The 24,251-nt window shown below is 57.0% G+C and overlaps 1 protein-coding gene across 3 annotated transcripts in view; it reads right to left on the reverse strand.

The window, feature by feature from the left end:
* Window positions 1–660: 660 nt before the first annotated feature.
* The window catches only part of OSBP2 (oxysterol binding protein 2), a 102,471-nt gene continuing 78,880 nt past the window's right edge, over window positions 661–24,251 (reverse strand). For 2 of the 3 annotated variants that reach the window (XM_066562012.1, XM_066562011.1), the window contains 11 exons: window positions 16,563–16,761; window positions 13,534–13,654; window positions 12,598–12,664; window positions 12,102–12,269; window positions 9,162–9,407; window positions 6,917–7,037; window positions 6,113–6,216; window positions 5,747–5,842; window positions 5,229–5,413; window positions 3,951–4,171; window positions 661–3,550 (listed from right to left, as the gene is read on the reverse strand). In XM_066562012.1, the coding sequence (XP_066418109.1) occupies window positions 3,408–3,550; window positions 3,951–4,171; window positions 5,229–5,413; window positions 5,747–5,842; window positions 6,113–6,216; window positions 6,917–7,037; window positions 9,162–9,407; window positions 12,102–12,269; window positions 12,598–12,664; window positions 13,534–13,654; window positions 16,563–16,761 (1,671 nt within the window). In that variant the 3' untranslated portion in view covers window positions 661–3,407. The remainder of the gene's footprint in view (window positions 3,551–3,950; window positions 4,172–5,228; window positions 5,414–5,746; window positions 5,843–6,112; window positions 6,217–6,916; window positions 7,038–9,161; window positions 9,408–12,101; window positions 12,270–12,597; window positions 12,665–13,533; window positions 13,655–16,562; window positions 16,762–24,251) is intronic. The other variant, XM_066562013.1, reaches the window with a different exon arrangement.

Here is a 24,251-nt window from a genome sequence, read left to right on the forward strand (position 1 = left end):
GGGGCCGGCAGAGAGGAGGCAGGAGCGGCACGGGCAGGGCTGTGTGTCCCGGTCTCCTGGCAACATCCCGCAGGGACCAGTCTGAGCCTGCCCGGACCCTCCTCCAGCTCCCCCGGGCAGCTCCTGCCCCACAGAGTCCCCGGGACAGCTCCTCCTCACCATCCCCAGGGAATCTCCGTGTCTGGGTACCTTCCCCTGAGCCCCATTCGCTGTTCCTCCTCCTCTGGGCCAGCACCACCTTCCCCCTTGGCCAGGTCCCCTGGGACATCTCCAGCCCGATGATGTCTCCTGGCCCATCTCCTTCCTGGGGCAAACCCTGTCCTGCTTCTCCTCCAAGTTCCCAGATAATCTCCTTCCATGCTCCTGCTTCCCTGGCCCTCCTGTCTTGGACAACTTCCCCTGCAGCACTTCCCCTCCTGCCCCTCAAACCACCCTCTCTGCACCATCTCCTCCCCTTGGCACCTTCTCCCCCAGATCCTTCTCCTTCCCTGAACCACCACTTCCCTGGATTTCCATGTCCTTTGAGCAGCATTCCCTGGATCTTCTCCTTCCTGTGCCACCTCCCCGTCCTCCACCCCGTGTCCATGTCCCCTCTCACACCCAGAGGCCCTCCAGGACCTGCAGCCCTGGGGAGCCAGTGACCATCTCAGCACCACGGCCTTTAAAACTCCCGAATCCAAGTTTTATTTCCGTGTAGGAGAAGAGGGATCACTCACAATATATTATTGTTCAAAAAGAAAATACATTCAACAGCATTTACAGTGGAATGACATTAAAATCCTCGAGGAGGAACAGAAGGACCAGGAGATGGTGCTCTGGTTAAGTGCTGCTGATAAGATGATCTCTGGAAGATGGAGCAATTTTTTCCATTAGCCTAAAATCCGGGGGATTTCTGGGTTGGGGTTGCTCCTCGTGCTCCCCCAGGCTCCGTGGAGCTGTGCAGGGTCTGTGATGGGGGTTCCCAGATGGAGGGGGCGATGGGGGCTCAGCAGAGGGGACCCCTCGGGGCCCCAGAGCCCAGCACATCCCACTCCCTGCTCTGCTCCGCCCGGGAACAGCCCAATCCAGCCGGGAACAGCCTGTGCTGGAGCTCCTCCCTGCTCCAAGCTCCCGGGTGACACTTGCATTGACACAGCAAAAAGGCAAATAAGGCATTCTGAAAGCTCCATCTCACTCCTCCTAGAGCCCGGCCCGAGGGCACAAACCCCCCGGGACACTCCGGTGCTGCCACGGGCCAGGGCAGTGGCACCAGGGACCAGGGGGGAGCACCCTCCCTCTGCCAGGCAGCACAGCCGGGGCCAGGACACCTGGGGCAGCTCTCACAGGCCAAATCCCAGGCTGGAGCATTCAAGATCAGCTTTCCCGAGCCGGGGCAAAGCTCCAGGAAGGAGTGAACATCCTGGAGCAGCTGCTGCAACTCTCGGGACACTGGGAAGCAGCCTGGAGCATCCCACTGCCCGGAATTCCTAGTGCCACAAACCCCAAACACATCATTTCCAGATGGGAATGTCTCTGGCACACCTTTTCCATGCTACAGGATCCAGCTTTGGAGCAAACCGTTGCTTCCCTGCCATGGGAATCCATCACCACCACCCAAGCTCGGGGACGAGCCGAGGGGAATCGTACTCGTGCTGTAAAAACTCAGACAGACACTTCTGTCTTCATCATTTTTCATCTTTTGTGTACCATAGAAATTTAAGCAAAATAATTTTATATATATTTATATATATATATGTATAAATTAGAAGCAAATAAATAAGATTAAAGGGTGCACTGAGAGCAGTGGGGGCTGCCCCGCAGCACGGTGACGCCATCAGGGCCGTGGGGACTGTACACTGTGGGGATCACAGGGATGGAAGTGCTGGAAGCTGATCAGGAGGAGACTGATGGATGAGGAACCTGATTGCATAAGTGTCCCGTGTGCAAGCCTGGATATTCCAGTTACCATTGCCTCAAGGTTCGTTATTGCTAATTAACTTCACGTGGGTGTGACGGCCGGCTCGGGGCGGCCCCGGAGGCAGGGTCAGTGTGATATGATGGAGAGCCAGAGAAGGAGACAGCAAAAATGGGATCCAGCAGGGCCAGTGCAGGTCTCCAGGTGCTCCTGGCCCAGCAGATCCCATCTCTGGGATGCCACCACCTCCTGTTCCCCTCGGTGCTCCCAGTCCTCACCTGTCCCCAGCAGTGCTTGCTCCACGCCCAGTGCATCCAGGGCCAGGCAGGGTGATGGCACCTGGCAGGGCTGAGGGGGACGAGGGGTTCCCTGCCCTGACAAACTGGAGCTGCTGCAGGGAGAGCCCAGGATGAGGGAGGGGAGGAACAGGAGTCGGGAGCGGGTACTGGGGCGCAGGGACCCTCCAGCCTCAGCCTGTGGCCAGGCCTGGCTGGCTGAACGGGGTGGGAGATGCAGGACCAAGGCTCCATCCCAGCAGCACCACAGCATCTCTCCCCAGGGCACCTCTTCCCTCCCCTCCCACCCAGCCTCAGGCACAGCTCAGCAGGGAGACACCGATGGAAAAGCTGGAATTGAGATCCAGCCCCCGTGTGCAGGGACACAGAGCAGGGACACGGAGCCAGGAGCATCACTGGGACAAAAACTCTTCACTGCATCAGCCTGGTGTTCCCAGCCTCGCTGGGGCCATTTCCCCCTTCAGATGTAGTTGCAGGAAAACCAAAGCAAACCTCACTCAAACCACTCCCACACGATAAAGACAGGCCCAAGCTTTGCCTGAACACTTCAGACTGTGGGGAAGCACCTCCAACGCTCTTGAAAAAAACAAAAACCAGGTCAAAAACCCCAAAGTCACCAGCTGAAATATCCTACTTGGTGTTACTGGGATGACTGGGCACTGTGGAACCACCAAGAGCCTCTGGGATCAAGTGCCACAGCTCCTGGGGACAGTTTTCCAAGCAGAGTTGTTCGTGTCCGTCTTTGAAGGAAACCTGAACCAGGAGCAGGATTTGTTTTTTTTAAAAAAATAATTCCATAAAGTCCACACAGAAATGGGGTCCCAAAAGAAGAAAAAAAAATGGCAAAGAGAAGAGCTCACACAAGCACAGCATTCCCACACCCCGGGCATCTTTGGAAGTCGACGTCTCGGCCACTGAAGCCAAGGCGCTGGAGGATATAGGCAGCAACTCCTGACAGCAATGAACATCCTAAACCCAACCCAGCTCCACGTGTCCTCACTCCTAAGCAGTCGCTGGAAAATCCATCGTTTAAAAAAAAAAAAAAAAAAAAAAAAAAAAGATGCTATTTATTAGTGCATAAAAAAATAGGTTTGGAATCCCTGTTTGGATCTCTGCATGTATTGACTCTGTGGGCCCGGCGGGACGCTGCCGGCGTGTCCTCGCTGTCCCTCGGGCTGTGCCAGTGTCCCAGGGGTGGCCCCCGAGCTCAGGGGGGCTCAGAAGATGTCGGGGCACACGCTCCAGTCCTGCTTGTCCTTGGCCTCCCAGTAGCCGCCCTTGTAGACGCAGATCAGCTCCCCAGTGACGGCGTCCACCTTGCGCTCGAACCACAGCGGCAGGTACCCCTCGTAGTCCTTCCCTGGCCGGGCAGAACGGGGGTCAGGGGGGCTTCTGCACCTGCAACCCTGCAATCCCACAGCTCCCAGAAGAGCAGGGACTGGCTGCTGGTGCTCTCAGGGCTCAGGGACTGATTTGAGCCCAGCCCTGCCCTGGTCACGATTGTCAAGGGAAGACTGGTCTCCAGGGGGACAAAATGACTGGTGGGACAGGATGGTCAGGGACATGATGACCAGCAAGGCAAAGCAGCCAAGAGCCCTCCCTGCCAGAGCTCTCTGCCCCAAAAACCCAACCAGGCCCCACAAGCACCCCAAACCCGCCCATAAGGGTTCCCCAGAGCCGCCCTCCCCTGGCAGGGTGTGTCGCCACAACCATCAGCAGCTCAGTCCTGCACCCTGAGCCATCCCCAAGCACCTCCTCACCTTCCTCCATGGCCTCTACAGCCTCAGCCTCCCTGCGCCGGCGCACGGCTCTCTGCTTCTCCTCCAGCCTCTGCTTCTCCACGTTGGCCTCGTCCCAGCGGCCGCTCTCCATCAGCCGCTGGTCGGGGCGCAGCCGGCTGTCCGTGGGCGCCACGCGCTCCTCGGGCTCGTTCAGCGTCAGCGCCAGCTCCGAGAAGAAATACATGTTCTCAGCATTGTCCCTGAGAATGGCAGAGAGCCTGCTCAGCGTGGGGGCTGGGAAATGCCTCAGGCACAGCCCCACAGCCCCACTGATCCACTCCTGCTGTGCTGGGGCAGCTCTGGGACCCTCCTGACAGGAGAGACCTGGAGGGGCTGGAGCGTGGCCAGGCCAGGGAACGGAGCTGGGAAGGGGCTGGAGCCCCAGGAGAGGCTGAGGGAGCTGGGCAGGGGCTCAGCCTGGAGCAAAGGAGCCTCAGGGGGCCCTTCTGAGCTGCACAGTCACTCCAGTCTGCCTACAGCCACAAGGCTGTATTTTCCCAATTTTCTCAACAAATTCTTCTCCTAAAAGCCTCAGTCCCTCAATAAAACCTCCCTGTGGATAAATCCAGCTTGGCTCTTTAGGAATTTGGGCAGCATGGAATGTTTCCCATGGGATGCATGTGGCTGGAAAAGGGACTGAGCTGCTGACAAGTGTGTGATGGCTCTGGCTCTGCACAACTCCCTGACAGGAGGGGACAGCCAGGGGGGTCAGGCTCTGCTCCCAGGGAACAGGGATGGGGTGAGAGGAAATGGCCTCATGTTGCTCCACAGCAGTTTTAGATTGGATATTAGAGAAAATTCCTTCCTGGAAGGGGTGGTCAGGCATTGGAACAAGCTGCCCAGGGCAGTGGTGGAGACCATCCCAACAGAAAATCCCCAAAGCAGGGACTGTTGGTGCTCCCAGGGCTCAGAGACTGATTTGAGCCTTGCCATGGTCACAAGGGCCAAGGGAGGACTGGTCTCCAGGGGGACAAAGTGACTGGTGGGACACGATGGCCAAGGACATGATGACCAGCAAGGCAAAACAGCCAAGAGCCCTCCCTGCCAGAGCCTACTGCCCCACAAGCACCCCAAACTCACCCACAGGAGTCCCCAAAGCCACCCTCCCCTTCCAGGCATCCACCTCAGGAAAAGCCACTCAGCCCCACATGTGCCACCTGTCCTCAGGCCTGGGCACATGAGCCTCCCATTCCACAAGGCCCTGGCAGATCCTATCCCCTCCCAGTCCTGCTGTCCATCCCACCCCCAGGGACTCACGGGAGCGGGTACTTCCTCCACAGGACCTTTGGGGACAGTGTCTGGTAGACAGTTTTCTGCTTGCCCTCGGTGCTGGTGCTGCCATGGCTGCTGTGCAGGATCTTGGAGCACTCCATCTTCTCATCCCACGTGCCAGACATGACGTAGTGGGCTTTGCCGTCAGCGTCGCTCACCACCCCCGTCACCTGGCAGGGGGACACGGCTCTGGCGGCGTGTGGGAATGGCCAGGGGGACACCACAGCCTCCAGGTGCCCAGCTGGATGTGGTGCTGTGTCTCCTGGACATCCCTGACCTTGCAGGTGGGTGTCCAACCCACCAAACCCCTCCCAGTCTCAGTGCTGCAGCTCCAGCACATCAGAGCCAAACCACGGGACATGGAGGTGCCACCCAGCCCTCCCTGGTGACCCACGTTAGAGGTGCCTGGCCAGCCCGTGAGCCCCATGCTGGGGCTCATCCCAGTGGCACTGGGAGCCTTAGGAGTGACCCCTGAAGGAGCAGAGTCCCTGCTGGATACTCACCTTGCGGGGAACATCCCTGGAGAAGTAGCTGTAGGGGGTAAATTTCAGCTGGCATTTATCTTTGGACTTATGGTTAACAATCTCTATTTCACCAGACTGGATAAAAGACACAGAACCACAGCAGGGAGAGACAGAGGAGGTGTTAGTTTTAGTGCAGGTACCAATTCCCCACTGGGCACAGCAGCACCAGTGGCTGCCCCCCACTCCAGCCACCCCCAGCACCTGCTGGCCTCGGGCAGAGCCAGGGAAGGCTCCAGGAAGCCTCTCCCACCCCTGCAGGGAAGCACAGCTTCCCATCGTGGCAGGACCACGTGCCCAATGCTCCTCCAGCCCCCCAGGGCCAAGCAGAACTGTGTCCTCACCCACCTGGTCGATCCAGAGCTTGCCCACGATGATGTTGTGCACTGTGGAGGTGACTTTCCTCCACACATAGTGGTTCCCACTGGAGTGGAACTCCAGGTGGATGGCGCCTGTGGAGACAGGAATGATCTGAGCTCAGCAGGGGCAGGTGTTCCCCAGAGCCCACCACCACCCCAGCACTGTGCTCATCCCCTAACCAGGTCTGGCTCTGGGTTCATCCCCCCCTTAGTCTGCTCCAGAAAGGGAGGGACACCTCCTGCCAGGCCCTCTGCCCTCTGCCAACAGCCCTCACTTTTAAAGCAGGTCACAAACGTGCTGCCTGGTTGATTCAGGCACTGGCACCAGTCTGGGAATGCTGCCCAGCCCAGGGACAGGCAAAAGGAAAATAAAATGCTGGAAGGAGGCAGTTTATTGCACTTGACTGGCAGGGAGAGAGTTAAAACAGGCAAAGTAAACTGTAAATATCGTGGAAGAAGAAATCACTTCCTGGACAAGCAGGGTATGTATTTCCAAAGCAAAGGAGCCTTTGCAGCTGGCATCATTTCCACTTCCAGGGCAGACATGTTATTGTTGGATCATTGGATCAGGAGCACAAACCTGGGCTCCTTAACTGCCTGGGGCAGAACCCAGTGAGCCCCAGGTGAGCCCAGGGAACTCCCAAAGTCCCAGGTGAGCCCAGGGGATTCTCAGAGTCCCACGGGAACCCAAGGAATTGCTCAAGGCAAAGGCAGCAGTTTCTTTAACTGCTGGGTTTTGCATGAGCAGTGCAAGGCCAGGCAGTGCCAGGGAATTGCAGGACCCATCACCTACCCAGTGGCATGATGGAGAGGTATTTGCCCCTGAACTTGCTGGCGATGGTGATCTCCTGCCACAGCGTCCACCCTCGCCTGGAGTACACGTGGTGGGCGGCTGCTGGGGGGTGGTGGCTCACCTGGGGACAGGACACACAGCCCATGAGGACACAGAGCCCAGCTGAGTGCTCAGAGAGGGGACAGCCCCACACCAGCCCAGCACTAAGGATGCTCCAGGCCCTGGGCAGCACATCAGCTTTGGCACTAAGGGTGCCCCCGCACACCACAATCCCCTCCTGGGCAGTGGGGGCACCCCCAGGCAGTGCCCTGGCAGCAAAGGGAGACACACCAGGATCCTGCCAGGACTGGCTCAGGCTCATTTCAAAGCATGATCCGTGAGATCTTCACTTGAGCAACCATTGCTGTGAGATGCTGCTGTTCCCTGAGCCCAGGACAGGGCCCTGCTCTCCTGGGATCCTGGCTGAGAAACATGGATGTGCTGGCACCCCAGTAATCCCACTGGAACAGCACCTGGGAAATCCCAGAGGACACAGGCCCACAACTGGTCCAGAACACACAGCAAGACTTTGGCTTCTCCCTCACACACACACCAGGCTGGAAAAGTGGACACAGCACCCTAAATCCTGAGAGTGACTTGTTAGAGGTGGTGCTCACATGGCCCTGCCCTGGAAAAAAAGCTGCCCAAACCCAAGGCAGGAGCAGGAATATCCCAGGCAGAGGGACCTGTCCTCAGCAGGCTCTCAGCTGGTGGCACAGCCTGGCACAGGCACCCATGGATCCCTGGAGCTCTGGGATGATTTCCCTGCTGTAATTACAGGCTGAGCGCCCCGAGCTCAGGATTACACACACGGGCAGAGCCAGGGCCTCGCCATTAAATCCAGGCACCAGCAGCAGGAAATCCTATTTGGATAACTGGATTTCAGGCACTGGATTATCACTGCTTGGCTGGGCACGTTGGCAGGCTGAGCAGCACAGGCAGCACCAAGGAAAATTCAGAGCAGTGGGAAAGGAGGCTGGAATTGGTCAGGAATATCAAATCTGGGTACAAACACAGGAAAACTGGGACCAGCCAGAGAAGCAATTCCAGGCAGGTTATTTATTTGGGAGGGAACAGGGATGGAGGAAGGAGTGTGGTGAAAAAGGGGGTGAAAGAATGAGAACAGGGATGATGAAAGTTTGGGAATGATGCAGTCAGGAGTGTCCAGCAGTACTGGACAGGCAGGACAGGGAGAGATGTGGTCAGAGGTACCCAGGGGGGACAGGTAGCCCTGGGCTTGGCACTGCAGCTGGGATGAGGCTGAGAAATCTACCCAGGACTTCCAGCTGTACCCCAGGAAGGTGAGGGTGGCAGCTGGCCAAGGGATGGATCCATCCCTTCCAGGCTAAACCAGGTGACAGGCCAGGAAGTGCTGCCAGGCAAGGGGAGGTGAAGGTGTGACACTGCTGAGCTGGGAGAACCTGAGCTCTGTGACAGCTCTGTGACACTGTGCTGGGGTGGCTGAGGCTTGAGGCCACCTCTGACCCTGGCAGGCAGGAGGGCTCAGGTTGTGGCTGGCAGTGTCCAACTGCAGCCAGGGGCACTGGCATGGCTCCCAGGCTGGGATGGGCCATCTGGGGACACGCAGAGCTGGGTGACATTGGGCCCACAGCGCTGGGGCTGGGGAGGGACAGCAGAGCCAGGAATTGTGGGGATTATCTAGTGCAGGACCCTCCTTGGGTCACACTTCCAGGAGACCTCACAGAGCCTGCTCAGCATGGCCTAGAGAGGTTGGGATGGGATGGGATGGGATGGGATGGGATGGGATCCATGGGATGGGATCCATGGGATGGGATGGGATCCATGGGATGGGATCCATGGGATGGGATGGGACAAGAGGTGCCATCCTGCCTCAAGCCAGCGCTCCACAGGTGTCTGACAAGTCTGGGTACCCACTGCCAGGGAGGGCTTTGTCCACCCCTGGGTGTCCTGCAAGGAGCTGGTGGCAGAGCCTGGCACCACTGCAGCAACTGCTCCAAACCTGGGGACAAAGGGCCAAGCCAGTCCAGTCAAACCTGTGACCCATCCCTACCTTGTCACCCAGCCCAGAGCACCGAGTGCCACATCCAGTCCTTCCTTGGACACCCAGGGGTGGGGACTCCACCACCACCATGTCCCCCGCCCATTTCTGGGAGAAGAGCCCCGGGAAGGCTCGGGGAGGTGCCCCCAGCAGGACGGCAGCAGCAGGAGCAGCCCCAGGGCTCACCTGCTCGCAGAGGGAGCGGAAGCCCAGCTCCTCCAGGCGGTCCAGCTCGAAGGTCTCCCCCAGCAGGGGGTTGAATGGCTTTGCAGTGCGGTGGACGGTGGTGGAGTAGGAGGACACGGAGAAGGCGGCCACAAAGCACATCTGCTCCGTGGAGCTCTCACACTTCACTGCCTTGTCCAGCAGCTCGTGGTACTCCAGGTCCTCCGTGAGCCGCTGCAGCATGGACAGGGGCTCGTTGAAGTTCACCTGCAGGGGAACAGGGTGGGGTTAAGAAAGCAGGAGAGATCCCCAAGAGGCACCTCCAAGCCCAAAGGGAATGGAATATGTGCTCTGCTCCCTGATCTGTGCCAGGCAGCGCCAAGGTTCGGGGTGTGGGGGAGCCAACAGCCCCGTGGGATGATCAGGGATCAGCCCAGGTATCACCCTGACCCCAAAACGAGCCTCAACAGTGAGATCAGCCCCCTCCCAGAGGCATCCCTCTGGCCACAGGACAGGGATGTGCTGCTCCCCAGCCTGCCCTCATCACCTCCATCCCTGTGTGCCAGGGGACCCAGCTGCCCAGAAAACCTGGAAAAGCCCCATTTTGGGGTCTCCATGCTCCTGGGACTCCAACACTTCTATTTTTCACTCTGAAAATACTGAAACTAAAAAATAATTGAAAGCAAGACGGAGCCACAAAAGGTCTTCTGCCTTCTTAGTTTCATTTCAAAACAAAGAAATATATTTTAAGAGGAGCAGATGGCTGAAGAACCACTTCTGTAAGCCAAGTTAAATATTTCATAGTAGAAAAAACAAACTCCAGATTCCAGGATTTAGCTTTTTTTAGATTTTCCACTCAGGGATTTAGCCTGCAAGTGGCAGGGATCTTACAGCATCAGAGAAAGAGGGAGCTGGGGAGAAAGAGCAGCATCAAATCCACATAAAGAGCAAATCACTTGGGATAATTCTCGGGAAAGATGCAGAGAACAAAGCCACCAGCTGCATCCTCAGCTCTGCTCAGGCAACAGGGAGCAAAAGCCTTTCATGGGGGAAGAAGATGAATCTACCCAAATTCCTGCAACTGTTTTTCTCCTCTTCAGTGCTGCAGGTTTGTTCATTCAGAAGGAGAATCAAGGAGCTGTTTGCACAAGGGGTTTGTCAGTGCATCACATCCCCAGGAAGGGGATGGGTCTCACAAGACCTCAGAGAACCTCAAAAATGCTTTAATTATTCAGGAATCTCCCCAAAGAATGTCCACATGCAGCTGAGCTTGTGGGGTGGATCCTGGTGCATCTCTGGCAGGATCTTCCTTCTCATTTCATAGGGACTGTGGGATCCTTCAAGATTTCACAGAATCCTGGAATGGTCTGGGCTGGAAGTGACCTTAAAGCCCATCCAGTGCCACCCCTGCCATGGCAGGGACACCTCCCACTGTCCCAGGCTGCTCCAGCCCCAATGTCCAGCCTGGCCTTGGGCACTGCCAGGGATCCAGGGGCAGCCCCAGCTGCTCTGGGCACCTGTGCCAGGGCCTCAGACCCTCATGGGGACAATCTTTTCTTGTATTTAATCTAAACCTCCTCTCTTCCACCCTGCCCTCAGGTTTGGACTCAAGCAGCTCCCAGGATGATTTGATTGATAGGAGAAGTATAAAATTCTCTCTCCAGGCACCAGCAGCTGTTGGGGTTTCACATCCTGAGCTTATTCCTGTGCCCATCACACCCTGATCTGCTGCTGCTGCAGAACTGGATGGCGCTGGGCTGTCCATCCCAGCTGGAAATAGCACAAGGAAGAGACAGCTCATCACTCTCAGGCAGAGCTCTGAGCTCTCACTCAGGCTCTGTTTGAAGAGACAGAGCACAACCAATTCAGCATCCCAGCCCCTGGAATGTGCTCCCTCTGCTCTTTACCCAGCAGAGGATGGACCATGAATATGGCTCTGTGCAGCCCATGTGGGGGCTGTTCCACACACACCCCCCAGCAAACCCATTCTGGCCATCACAGGGAGCCTTTGCCTGAACCAGCAGCACCCAAAACCTGCCCCCAGCACCTCCTTCACCAAAAAGCTGCTCTCTGTAAGGAAGAAGAGGCTCTCTGAGCCCCTGGGGTGGAACCCAGCCCTGCCATGGTTGGTGCAGGTGGGGCTGAGCCTTGGTGTCCTGTCCTGGATCACAGGGGGGAAAACATCACCAGCAGCAGGGTCCCTCCTTCATGAATCCCATGGATTCACAGTGTCCTGCTCCCCTTCCTGCCTCTGCAGCAGCTGGATATGCAGGGACACTCAGGCAATGTCCCCCTCTGCTCCAGCTTGGCCAGGAGCAGGGATGTGCTGGAGCCAGTCCAGAGGAGGCACCAGAGAAGCTCTGAGGGCTGGAGCTGCTCTGGAGCCAGGCTGGGAGAGCTGGGGGTGCTCACCTGGAGAGGAGAAGGCTCCAGGGACACCTCAGAGCCCCTTGCAGGGCCTGAAGGGGCTCCAGGAGAGCTGCAGAGGGACTGGGGACAAGGGATGGAGGGACAGGACACAGGGAATGGCTCCCACTGCCAGAGGGCAGGCATGGATGGGATATTGGGAATTGGGAATTGTTCCCTGGCAGGGTGGGCAGGCCCTGGCACAGGTGCCCAGAGCAGCTGGGGCTGCCCCTGGATCCCTGGCAGTGCCCAAGGCCAGGCTGGACATTGGGGCTGGGAGCAGCCTGGGATAGTGGGAGGTGTCCCTGCTCATGGGGTGAGACTGGATGGACTTTAGGGTCCCTTCCCACCCAAACCATTCCACAATTCCATGATGAGCATGCAGCAGCTACCAGCACAAAATCCAATCCCTGGTGATGATCTCCTGTCCCTGCTTGGGGCTGCTGTGCCACCACAGCATCAGCAGGACCATCCAGGGCTGTAACCCAAAGCTCTGCACAGCCAAGAGCTGCCCAAATCCACCCCTGTGCCAGCTCTGGTGCCAGGGACACTCACGGGCATGGGGATCTTGGAGAGCTCCTTGCCAATGCAGTTCTTCATGATGCTCCAGAGGTTAAGGCTGTAGTTGGGTTTGTCAGGAATTCGAGTCCTTCTCCTCTTCCTTGGCAGGAGATCTTTGCCTGTGGACTCATTGTAGCTGCTTTGATTTGAGCTCTCAAACACCTGCAGAAGCAACAGAAGGAACTCAGGTGTAAGCTGGACCCAAACCAGACCCAGCATCTCCCAGGAACAGCAACCACAGCCCAGGAGACCCCTGAGGAGCACTGCTGGAAGCCTGTTCTCCAGGGAAATATGGGTACAACTGTCCCCCAACACCCTCCTGTTTCCCTCAGGAGAATGTTTAGGGTGCTGATGCCTGCTGACATCTGTGACTCGCAGAGGAACCACCACAGAGCACCTGGACCCAGATGCAGGGTCCATTCACAGCCATCCCCTCTGCCCTGGTTCCACCCCAGCAGCACCACCCTTCCCACCTGCCCAGCCCACTCACACTGTCCTCCAGGTTCCAGTCCTCGGGGTGGCCCTCGCTGGCCCCGCTCAGGTTGCTGCCCGAACGCCTGCGGGGAGGAACAGCAGTGGGGAGCACAGGGCAGGGAACCCCAGGGCTGTGCAGCACCCCCAGAGCATCTCCTGAACCCCCCCAGGGACTGCCAGGAAGGAACTGGGGTGACAGAGGCTGTGCACAGGTGTTAGGAGGGGATTCTAAAGACAGGATGCTCAGGAAAGGATTCTCAGCCACAGCCCTGGGGGCACAGAGATTCTGCTTTTGTCACCAAGCCCAGTGATGTGACCATGGGTCAGACCACAGGCTCCTCCAGCCCAGGTGTCCATGGAGGAGTAAGAGCAGGTGACAGCAGACAGAGGGCAGGGTTTAATGGGACACTGGGAACAAATTCTTCCCTGTGAGGGTGGGGAGGCGCTGGCACAGGGTGCCCACAGAAGCTGTGACTGCCCCATCCCTGGCAGTGCCCAAGGCCAGGATAGAGGGGCTTGGAGCAACTTGGAATAGTGGAAAGTGCCCATGCCCACGACAAAGGGTGGAATGAGAGGAGCTTTAAGGCTCCTTCCAGCCCCACCCATCCCACGATTCCATGGTTCTGTCAAGGCAAGGAGCTCCCTGTCTCTGCCCAACACTCCGAGGGATTTCCCTCCAAGTCCCTGCTGCCATCAGCTGAGGGGCAGAGGACTCAGCTCTCCCACAGCGCTGCCTGACACTGCCCTTCCTCACCTGCTTCACTACAGCTGGGGGCCACCCTCAGCCTTGCTCCAGGAATGCAGGAGCAGCCGGACACAGGATGGACCTCTGGACAGAGGCTGGGGAAGTTCTGGAGGACATGCCCTCAGAATGACCCCGTGGGAGGGGCTGCTGCAGGAACACCGGCTCTTCCCAGCCCTCCCCGCATTCCCGGGCAGGCAGGGGCGGTACCTGTGGTGCTTGGGGTCTGCAGTTACTGTGATAAAAGCTGGTGCGTCCTCCATGGCATCGAAGTACTCGGTCTCCTCATCTTCATCACTGGCCTCTCCTTTGGCAGACTGCACACTCCCTGCTGGCACAGAGGCTTTGAGACAGAGGCCACCGCGGGATCTGTCCCCAGAGCCCCCACTGTGTCCCCTCACAGCCTGACCCCCCCTGCATCCCGCTCCACACCCCGAGGATGCTGTACCGATTTCCAGCTCCTCGAAGCCAGGATGTGCCCTGCTCCCCAAGCCGGGCACACAAAGCCGTGCTCGGGAGCAGCCCCGAAAATGTCCCCAGGCTGCCTGAGGTGACACGGCCGTGCCCAACCCCCGCCTGGTGTGGCTCCGCTCCAGCACCGCCCCGTCCGCCGGGAAATCCGGTTTGGATTAAAGCAGGAAAAACAAATCCCGTGTTTGAGGTGATGCTGGAGAGGGTTCCCAGCCCCACATTCCCAAACACCATTCCCAAACACCGTTCCCAAACACTGTTCCTAAACACTGTTCCCAAACACCATTCCCAAACACCGTTCCCAAACACCGTTCCCAAACACCATTCCCAAACACCATTCCCAAACACCAAACACCATTCCCAAACACTGTTCCTAAACACCATTCCCAAACACCATTCCCAAACACCGTTCCCAAACACCGTTCCCAAACACCATTCCCAAACACCATTCCCAAACACCAAACACCATTCCCAAACACCGTTCCTAAACACCATTCCCAAACACCATTCCCAAACATCGTTCCCAAACACCGTTCCCAAACACCATTCCCAAACACCATTCCCAAACACCATTCCCAAACACCAAACACCATTCCCAAACACCGTTCCTAAACACCATTCCCAAACACCATTCCCAAACACCGTTCCCAAACACCATTCCCAAACACCATTCCCAAACACCATTCCCAAACACCGCTCTGCTGTGCCAGGACGGATCCATGGCTGCGGCGCCCGATTCCCAGGGCAGTTTCCCTGCTCCTGCCCCATCCCGGACAATCCCATTCCCTGCCTCATTCCCGCTCTCCAGAGGAGCTGTGTCACCACCCCAGGTGGATTTGTGCCTGTCCCTGCAGCCATTTCCCCCAGCTGCCCCTCAGAATTGTTTTGGCTGCTGGACCCTCTGAGGACATCAAGCCCCAGGCCACACCAACCCATGTCCCCAGGTGCCACATCCACACAGCTGTTAAATCCCCCCAGGGATGGGGACATGGCTAAACAACCCTTTCCATGAAGAAATATTCCCCAATATCCAAACTAAACCTCCCCTGAGGCCACAGGGGAACGAGGGCAGTGCCTGGCACCAACATCCCCCCCACCTCCAGCAGCCACTGCTCTCTCCCTCGGGTCTGTAATTCCTTTAAAAGTAAGATCAGGCACTATGAGCAGTGTTTGTGGCTGTAACTAACGCTGCCCTGGGGGAAGGACATTTGGCAGGAATCTGCAAAGCTGTTGGATCTTATTGCAAACCAGCCCTGGCTGTTCCACTGCCACCCCACACAGCCAACTCAGCAGTGCCAGGGGACCCTGAACCTTTTCCTAGTGCCATGGCTGCCCTCCAGCACCCAGAGATGTGCCCACCAGTAAGGGTTAAAGCACCCAAAACAGCCTGGAATAGCATGAGTGAGCTGGGGACACAGCCCTCTCTGCATCTGAATCTTGGGGACATCCAAGTCCCTAAGCAAGGACAATTATTAATAATTATGGTGTAATGGGAACCATTTAGAAAAATACCATGGGGATACAGGGCATTGCCTTGGGCACCCTTCCTATTGCTGGCAGCTCGCTGGGAGCAGCCAGGCAGAATGCCCTGATCCATCCCAGGGGTCCCTAAACAGCCCTGTCCCATCCCATGGGTCCCTGAACAGCCCTGTCCCATCCCAGGATCCCCTAACAGCCCTGTCCCACCCCAGGGATCCCCTAACAGCCCCATCCCATCCTGGGGATCCCTGAACAGCCCTGTCCCATCCCAGGATCCCCTAACAGCCCTGTCCCATCCTGGGGATCCCTGAGCAGCCCTGTCCCATCCCATGGGTCCCTGAACAGCCCTGTCCCATTTCAGGATCCCCTAACATCCCTGCCCCATCCCAGGATCCCCTAACATCCCTGTCCCATCCCAAGGACCCCCTGAGCAGCCCTGTCTCATCCTAGGATCCCTGAGCAGCCCTGTCCCCTCCCAGCACTTTGAGCAGCCCTGTCTCATCCTAGTCCCCGAGCAGCCCTGTCCCATTTCGGGATCCCCTAACAGCCCTGTCCCATATAGGGATCCCTGAGCATCCCTGTCCCCTCCCAGGAACCCCTAACACCCCTGTCCCATCCCAGGATCCCCTAACAGCCCTGTCGCATCCCAAGGACCCCCTGAGCAGCCCTGTCCCCTCTCAGCACTCTGAGCAGCCCTGTCTCATCCTAGTCCCCAAGCATCCCTGTCCCCTCCTAGGATCCCCTAACATCCCTGTCCCATTTCAGGATCCCCTAACAGCCCTGTTCCATTTCAGGGATCCCCTAACAGCCCTGTTCCATTTCAGGGATCCCCTAACAGCCCTGTCCCATTTCAGGATCCCCTAACAGCCCTGTTCCATTTCAGGGATCCCCTAACAGCCCTGTTCCATTTCAGGGATCCCCAGGCAGCTGTGTTGCATGCCAGGATCCCTAAGCAGCCCTGTTCCATCCCAGGAACCCCTAACAGCCCTGTCTCATCCTAGGACCCCTGAGCAGCCCTGTCCCCTCCCAGCACTCCCAGCAGCCCTGTTTCATCCTAGTCCCTGAGCATCCCTGTCCCATTCCAGGATCCCCTAACATCCCTGTCCCATCCTGGGGATCCCCTAACAGCCCTGTCCCATACAGGGATCCCTGAGCATCCCTGTCCCCTCCCAGGATCCCCTAACAGCCCTGTCCCATATAGGGATCCCTGAGCATCCCTGTCCCCTCCCAGGATCCCCTAACAGCCCTGTCCCTGCCAGCCCCTCTCGCAGCCCCAGGCTGTTGCTCACCCTTGGCGGCGCTGGCGCTGCTGGCAGTGCCCGTGGCCAGGCCGGGTGCCCCGCGGCAGGCTCGCTCCAAGCTGTTGTGCTGCTTGGCTAGCTGCTCGATGGTCTCCTCCAGGCGGATCCGCTGCTCCCGCTCATGCTGCAGCAGCCGCTGCCATTTCCGGCTGTGGCTCTCGGCTAAATCCAGGAAATCACGGCAGGCCTGCACAGGAAGGGACAGCTCAGCCAGGGGTGTCCCCCAGCACACGGGGACAGTTCAGCCAGGGGTGTCCCCCAGCACACGGGGACAGCTCAGCCAGGGGTGTCCCAGCACACAGGGACAGTTCAGCCAGGGGTGTCCCCCAGCACACAGGGACAGCTCAGCCAGGGGTGTCCCAGCACACGGGGACAGTTCAGCCAGGGGTGTCCCCCAGCACACAGGGACAGCTCAGCCAGGGGTGTCCCAGCACACGGGGACAGCTCAGCCAGGGGTGTCCCAGCACACAGGGACAGCTCAGCCAGGGGTGTCCCAGCACACAGGGACAGCTCAGCCAGGGGTGTCCCAGCACACAGGGACAGTTCAGCCAGGAGTGTCCCAGCACACAGGGACAGCTCAGCCAGGGGTGTCCCAGCACACGGGTGTGACCGTGGTCACAAGGGGTTTCAGGATGAAGAAGAGACGAGAATGTTGACTCTATGATCAGAAGGCTTGATTTATTATTTTATGATATATGCTACATTAAGACTATACTAAAAAGCAATAGAAAGGAAAAGGTTTCTTCAGAAGCTAGCTAAGCTAAGAATAGACAAGAATGAATAACAAAGATCTGTGTCTCAGACAGAGAGCAAGAGCCAGCTCTGCCATGAGTGGTCAGGAAATCCAAACATCTACAGGAGACCAATCACGGGTCTACCTGTTGCATTCCACAGCAGCAGATAACCATTGTTTACTTTTGGTTGCTGAAACTGCAGCTTCTCACAAGGAAAAATCCTAAGAAAGGATTTTTCATGAAAGATGTCTGCGACACACGGGGACAGCTCAGCCAGGAGTGTCCCAGCACACAGGGATTGTGATGATGTTCACAGGGATCTTAGGATGAGGGAAGAGACAAGGATCTGACTCCATGTTTCAGAAGGTTTGATTTATTATTTTATGATATATATTATATTAAAACTATATTAAAAGAATAGAAGAAAGGATTTCATCAGAAGGCTGGCTAAGAATAGAATAGAAAGAATGATAACAAAGGTTTGTGGCTCGGACTCTCTGTCTGAGCCAGCTGGGCTGTGATTGGCCATTAATTAGAAACAACTAACATGGGCCAATCAAAGATCTACTTGTTGCATTCCACAGCAGCAGATAATCAATGTTTACATTTTGTTCTTGAGGCCTCTCAGCTTCTCAGGAGGAAAAATCCTAAGGAAAGCATTTTTCATAAAAGATGTCTGCAACAGGGGACAGCTCAGCCAGGGGTGTCCCAGCACACGGGGACAGCTCAGCCAGGGGTGTCCCAGCACACGGGGGACAGCTCAGCCAGGGGTGTCCCAGCACACGGGGACAGCTCAGCCAGGGGTGTCCCAGCACACAGGGACAGTTCAGCCAGGAGTGTCCCAGCACACGGGGACAGCTCAGCCAGGGGTGTCCCAGCACACGGGGGACAGCTCAGCCAGGGGTGTCCCAGCACATGGGGACCCCAGGCTGGCTCCCCCACACCCCCTCCTGCTCCTCTCCCAGGAGCAGGGTTTTACCAACTCCCAGGGCTGTGCTCCATCCCCTCATCTACCCCAAGGAGGTGGCTGCAACACGGACAGCTGGCCATGGCAGCCTGGCCTGCCAGAGCCTGCCCACAGCCTGTCCCTGTCCCTGTCCCCATCCCTGAGCCTGCTGTGCTCCTCACGAGCTCTCACAGCCCTCAACCAAGCCCAGAGGTCTTGAGTGGCACCTTCATGATCAAATTCAGCAAATAAGGAGAAGCTGGATGGGACAGTGGTCCCTGGGGTGACAGCCAAGGGACAGCCAGGAGAGGATCATAGAATCGTGGAACAGTTTGGGCTGGAAGGGACCTAAAGATCATCCAGTTCCATGGGCAGGGACACCTTCCACTAGCCCAGGTTGCTCCAAGCCCCACCCAGCCTGGCCTTGGACACATTCAGGCAGCCACAGCTGCTCTGGGCTACTCAAGTCAGGAGCCAGCAATCCCTGTGCTCCAGGAAGGCAGAGAGGAAGGATACCCAGCTCCTCCCCAGAGCTGCACAGCCCAGGACACAGCACAGGGCCTGGTCCCTGCAACACATCCACCATGGCCAGAACCCCCATTCCCCTCCCCAACGAGCCCAGGGGACCCCCCAGCCATGGGGATCCCACAGACACACAGGGCACCGGGCAGGAGGGCTCAGGGAGTGCTCCAAGCTTTGCAGTACACACAGCATCCATCCTGTGCCACCAGGCAGGGGACAGCTGGGACACCACAACCCAGGCTGGCAGGAGAACTCCTTGGCACCAACCCCCCTCCCAAAGCCCCCCAGGACTGGCATCAGCCAGCCCAGCTGTGCTGCACTCCCAGCAGGAGCTGTCCGGGAGCAGGACATCCGCCCAGGGCTGGGACACGGGGACACTGCTGGCTGTCCCACACTGCCACATCCCACACAATGGCCTCACAGGACAGCCAGGCCCTCACAGCTCTATTTTTAGGTTATTTTGTATTTTGGAGGAAACCCTGAGTTCCTTTGCCATCAGCGCCACGTGCAGCTGAGCACGGAGGCAGGGCTGCTCCTCCCGCCCCAAATCCCTGCCAGATGGGACACACTGAACTTCTTCTTATGTTTCAAAGTAGAGAAACAGCATTTTTATGGAAATTCTCCAGGAGCTGGCAGCGAGAAGGGAAATTAACTGTGCTTGTGCAATTCCTTGTCATACCAAGGGAGCCCAGTGGATAAATGCTAGCTGAAAAACTCAAACCTATTCAAAGGCATCCAGAGAGTTTTGGATGTCTGACAGACTACAACATTCCCAGGACTTGCTTATTTTCTGTCTCCAGCTATTTGGATTCCACAGATGATTCATCCAGCTCTTGGCTTGGTTACTCAGCATTTGGGCTGCAGGTGGCACCTGAGGATCGAGGTAACTCCTGGTCAAGCAGAAGATTCAGGGCTTCAGCTTCCATGACGTGCTCTGATTTTACCAGGATTTGTCCAAGAAAAGCTCCAATTCATCAGTTCTTCACCAAAGCTTTCCCTTGGATAGGAGCAGGATTTGAGACTTATCCAGGGAAATAAGTTTTTCCTTTAAGGTTTTGCTTGACATACACCTGGAACATGGAGGGACCAGACCCTACATGTGTCCCCTCCTCCACACCTTTGATGCTTTTCCCACTGAAGGCAGGGAGGGCTCAGGGTCCTGTCCCCCCAGATTCCTGGCTGTGCTTCCATCTCACATGTGTTCAGAACTCTGGATCAGCTCTGGGACCCTCCTGACAGGAGAGACCTGGAGGGGCTGGAGCGTGGCCAGGCCAGGGAACGGAGCTGGGAAGGGGCTGGAGCCCCAGGAGAGGCTGAGGGAGCTGGGAAGGGGCTCAGCCTGGAGCAAAGGAGCCTCAGGGGGCCCTTGTGGCTCTGCACAGCTCCTGCCAGGAGGGGACAGCCGGGGGGGTCGGGCTGTGCTCCAGGGAACAGGGACAGGAGCAGAGGGAACGGCCTCAGGCTGGGCCAGGGCAGGGGCAGGGTGGATTTTGGGAACATTTCTTCACTGAAAGGGTGGTCAGGCACTGGCACAGCTGCCCAGGGCAGTGCTAGATCCCCATCCCTGCAGAGACTTAACAGCCAGGTGGATGCGACACTTGGGGACATGGGGCAGTGGTGGCCGTGGCAGCTGCTGGGGAATGGTTGATGCTCTCATAGGGCCAGACCAGACCCCACATTGTCTGGGTGATGTTTTCACCGCCTCCTCTGCAAACAATTCAGCTCCTCCCCACCCCAAAATCCTTCTGGGAGCCACCCATGGCCCAAAGCCCATGGGGACCCTGCCCTGGCCCTTCCCAGTGACACCATCCCGGGCCAGCCACCAGCTCTGTGTGTCCCACGGATGCACTGGGCTAAGAGGATGAAACCAGGGCACATAATGGGATATGGCCATGACCTTCCCATCCCAGCAAAGCTTATTATCTGCTCCTAAGGTCCAGCTCCACAGGCAGCAGGCACAGGAATGCCCAGTTTGGCACCAAGGGTGGGAACTGCCGGCTGCTCCAGGCTCAGGGCTGAGTGCTTTAAAACGAGATCACCTGTAATTATCCTACTACAATTAACCACAGGCTGGAACAGGGAATTAGGGGGAAAGGAGGTAATTATGGAGGAGCCACGGGGAGGCAGGGCTGGGAGGAGAACTTGCTCCAGTAGCTGATGGGAATCAACATACTAGTGAATAAGAGCAGGTTACACCTCAGAATCTCCCATCCCAAAGCTTCAAGGAGGACTCCATGCTGTATCCCAAAGGGAAACCTGCACCACTGGGCTTCATTTACAGCCATATAAAAAAATCTAAGTGATGGAAATGGTTGTCAGCACTGCAGAGTGTGGGGAGGTTTGGGGAAGGAGCAGGATGGTCCTCATGAGGCCACAGATCCCAGCACAGGCTGTGGAGCTTCCATGGAGCAGGTCAGGACAATGCACGGTCCATGCTGCACCCCACAATGGTGTCCACATGAATTTAGGAGCTGGGACACATCCAGGGATCATTCCCTGGTTTTGAAAGGCTGTAGGGGCCCCTCTCTGCAGCCTCCTCCTCTGTAATTCAGACAATGGCTTGATCCAAACCTGGATGAAAGGATCTGGATAACCAAACAAGGATCATGTTTGCTCCTTGGGAGAGAAGTGATGCCAGGGGTGGAGAGGGGAGAATATCCTGCAAGAGGGATCTGCCAAACTCAGCCCCCGCTGCTGCCACCAGCAGCCAAGCAAATTAAAGTGATTAATTTGGGTTTACACCCCCTACAGCCAGGCAGTGCCAATTCCACAGGGATGCTCACTGAGGGTGGGAGCACCACCAAACAGGGAGCAGGGGATATTTTTTTTCAGTCTCTGTCAACTGAGCTCAGTCCTGAGCCAAAACTCATCCCTGTATGGAACAAGGGCTGCAGGGCACTGGGATGAGGAGCTCAGACACGAATATCCCAGCTCATCACTCATTCCCAGCATTAATCCCCTGCCTTGGTGTTCCCAAGGTACAAACAATCCCAGCCACTGAGCAGGAGCAACACCTCTCAATCCAGCTTATGAAATTCTCATGGAGAGGTGGCTAAATTTAGTTCCAGCTGAACTTGCTCGGGGCTGTAAGCAAGACCCAGCCACAAACCCACACGAAGCTGGCACAGGGACACAGGACAGCAGGGAGGGCTCCTTGAGGAATGCACCCAAAGGAGGGCACAGAGGCCAGACTGAAGGATGGAAGTGCAGGGAAAGTGATTCCCCAGTGAGCTGTGGGGCTGAGGAGTCGAGGCCATGAAGGTACAGCCTTGGGAGGCCCCAGCCTTCTCAGAGCTCTCCCAGGATCCACATTCTCTTTTTAAGCAACTTAACTCTCATTATAGCTAAATAAAGATGTTAGGCTTGGAGTCCAGACTGAGGAGCGTTGTGCTGTTGCTCCAGGCAGGAATGCCTCCCTCCCCAGTGAACTTCCTTAGTGCACTAGGGGAGAGCTGATAGCACGTACAGATCTCTCTGACAGAGGCACTCACAGTCCTCAGAGTTGCTCTGTAACAGCAGAGAAGAGGAAAGGGCACAGGATGCTGTGTCCATCCCCACATGCTTCTCACCCCATCAGGAGACTGGGTTTATCCTTCACAGCATCCAAACTGCTGCCTCTCACTCGCAGAGGGGCAGCAGGTACAGGAGGTGACAGAACATGACCTGGATTTCAAATCCTAAAGTTCTGAAGGCTGTTCTGCCTCAGCATCATCATCACAGCACAGACGGGGCTGGAGAGCAGCAGCCAGGCTGACAGGTCACCAGTGATCAGAGATAAAAGCAAGCTCCATCCCTGTGCAGTCCCTGATCCCAGAAAACCCCAGTGTTACCTGCAACCATGGGGCAGGAGGGACAGAGGCAGTTCCTCCTCCTCTCCATGGCTGGAAAAAGTTGTGGCAGGTCCCAATCCAGCACTGGCCAATGGAACTGTAAATCCCAGCCAAGACAGGGAGGCACAGCCAAGGTGGCCAAAAGAAATGGAAAAATACCATCGAGGCTCCTGCAAATTCCTGGAGGAAGAGGCAAAGTGCCATCGAGATCCTGCCGGGAGCAGGAGGCAACGCTTGGTGCCATCAGCTCGGCGGTCCCTCCCTGTGCCCAGCAGCTGCCGATGCCAAGGGCACATTTAGCACCTTTCACACATTTGTCACGGCAAATATCCCGATTTCACAGCTTGTTGCTGGCTAATGGGAACGTCGTTAACAGCCCCGGGATTATTCATGCAGTGGAAAACAATCACCCGAGGTCACCCCTGTCCTGCCAAGGTGGTGGTGTCACACACCCTCGGGGATCTCTGCTTCCTCAGTGGAGCAAACAGTCAAAATCGGATGGAAGGAACAAAGAGATGAGGTTAATTAGCTTGAAAGGGCAAATGATCACAGCAAGGCCTGCCAGACTTCATAGAATCATGGAATGGCTTGGCTGGAAGGGACCTTAAACCTCATTTTGTCTCATCCCCCTGCCATGGCAGGGACACCTTCCACTGTCCCAGGCTGCTCCAAGCCCTGTCCAACCCGACCCTGGAACACTTCCAGAGATCCAGGGGCAGCCACAGCTGCTCTGGGCACCCACCCAGAGCCAGGGCCTGCCCACCCTGCCAGGAACTATTTCTGGGGTGACCACAGGGGTGACAACCCCCGCGGCAGCCCCAGCACAGCTGAGCATTCCCAGTGCCGTGCACAGCGCTGCTGGAGGGTGAGGGAAGGGGCTCACACCTGCAATCCCACCTGTCCCAGCATCCCACAGCATCAGCCACACAAATCCAACCTTTGGGCAGGAAAAATCCAGCAGGGAAGTGCCTGCTGTTGTGGGACCAACACCTCCTGCTCCTCAAGGATGGGACAAGGAGCACTTCATGGCCCAGGAGTGACAGGAGAGGAGGCAAGTGCCAGATGGGTTCAAGAACCAGATGGGTTCAATCACCTCTTGTTCTTGGGTGAATTACAGAGCAGGAGCCGTCACTCCACTCAGCAGGGACAGAGCTCTGCGTTCGAGTGCCTGGCAGATAAGTGCTCCCTTCCTTCCTGGAGTCATCAAAACCCTGGGACACAGCTGGCTGCTGCTGCTGCTGCTGCACAACAGCCCCGAGGGAAGGGCCTTTGTTTGGTTCTGCACACAGCACAAACCAGAGAATCACAGCATCACGGGTTAGCTGGGAAGGGACCTTGGAGCTCATCTCCTTCCACCCCCTCCATGGGCAGGGGACCTCCCACTAGGCTGCTCTGAGCCTTGTCCAACCTTGAACACTTCCAGGGATGGGGCTGAAGCCATTTGGGTTCAGAGTGGTGAGATACAGAGCCACAATCTGCCACTGCACCCAGAGAGGGTTAATTTGTCCTTCCTTCCCCAAAAAACACTGAGCAGCAGGCAAAGGGGAAATAAAAGGACAGAGCCAACCTGAATCCCAAATCATCGCACAGAGTCAGATGGCAGCAGCGAGACATGGTCTGGAGTGTGGGCATCTGCTCGATGACA

Source organism: Molothrus aeneus, chromosome 18 (genome assembly GCF_037042795.1).
Source record: "Molothrus aeneus isolate 106 chromosome 18, BPBGC_Maene_1.0, whole genome shotgun sequence".
NCBI lineage: Eukaryota > Metazoa > Chordata > Aves > Passeriformes > Icteridae > Molothrus > Molothrus aeneus.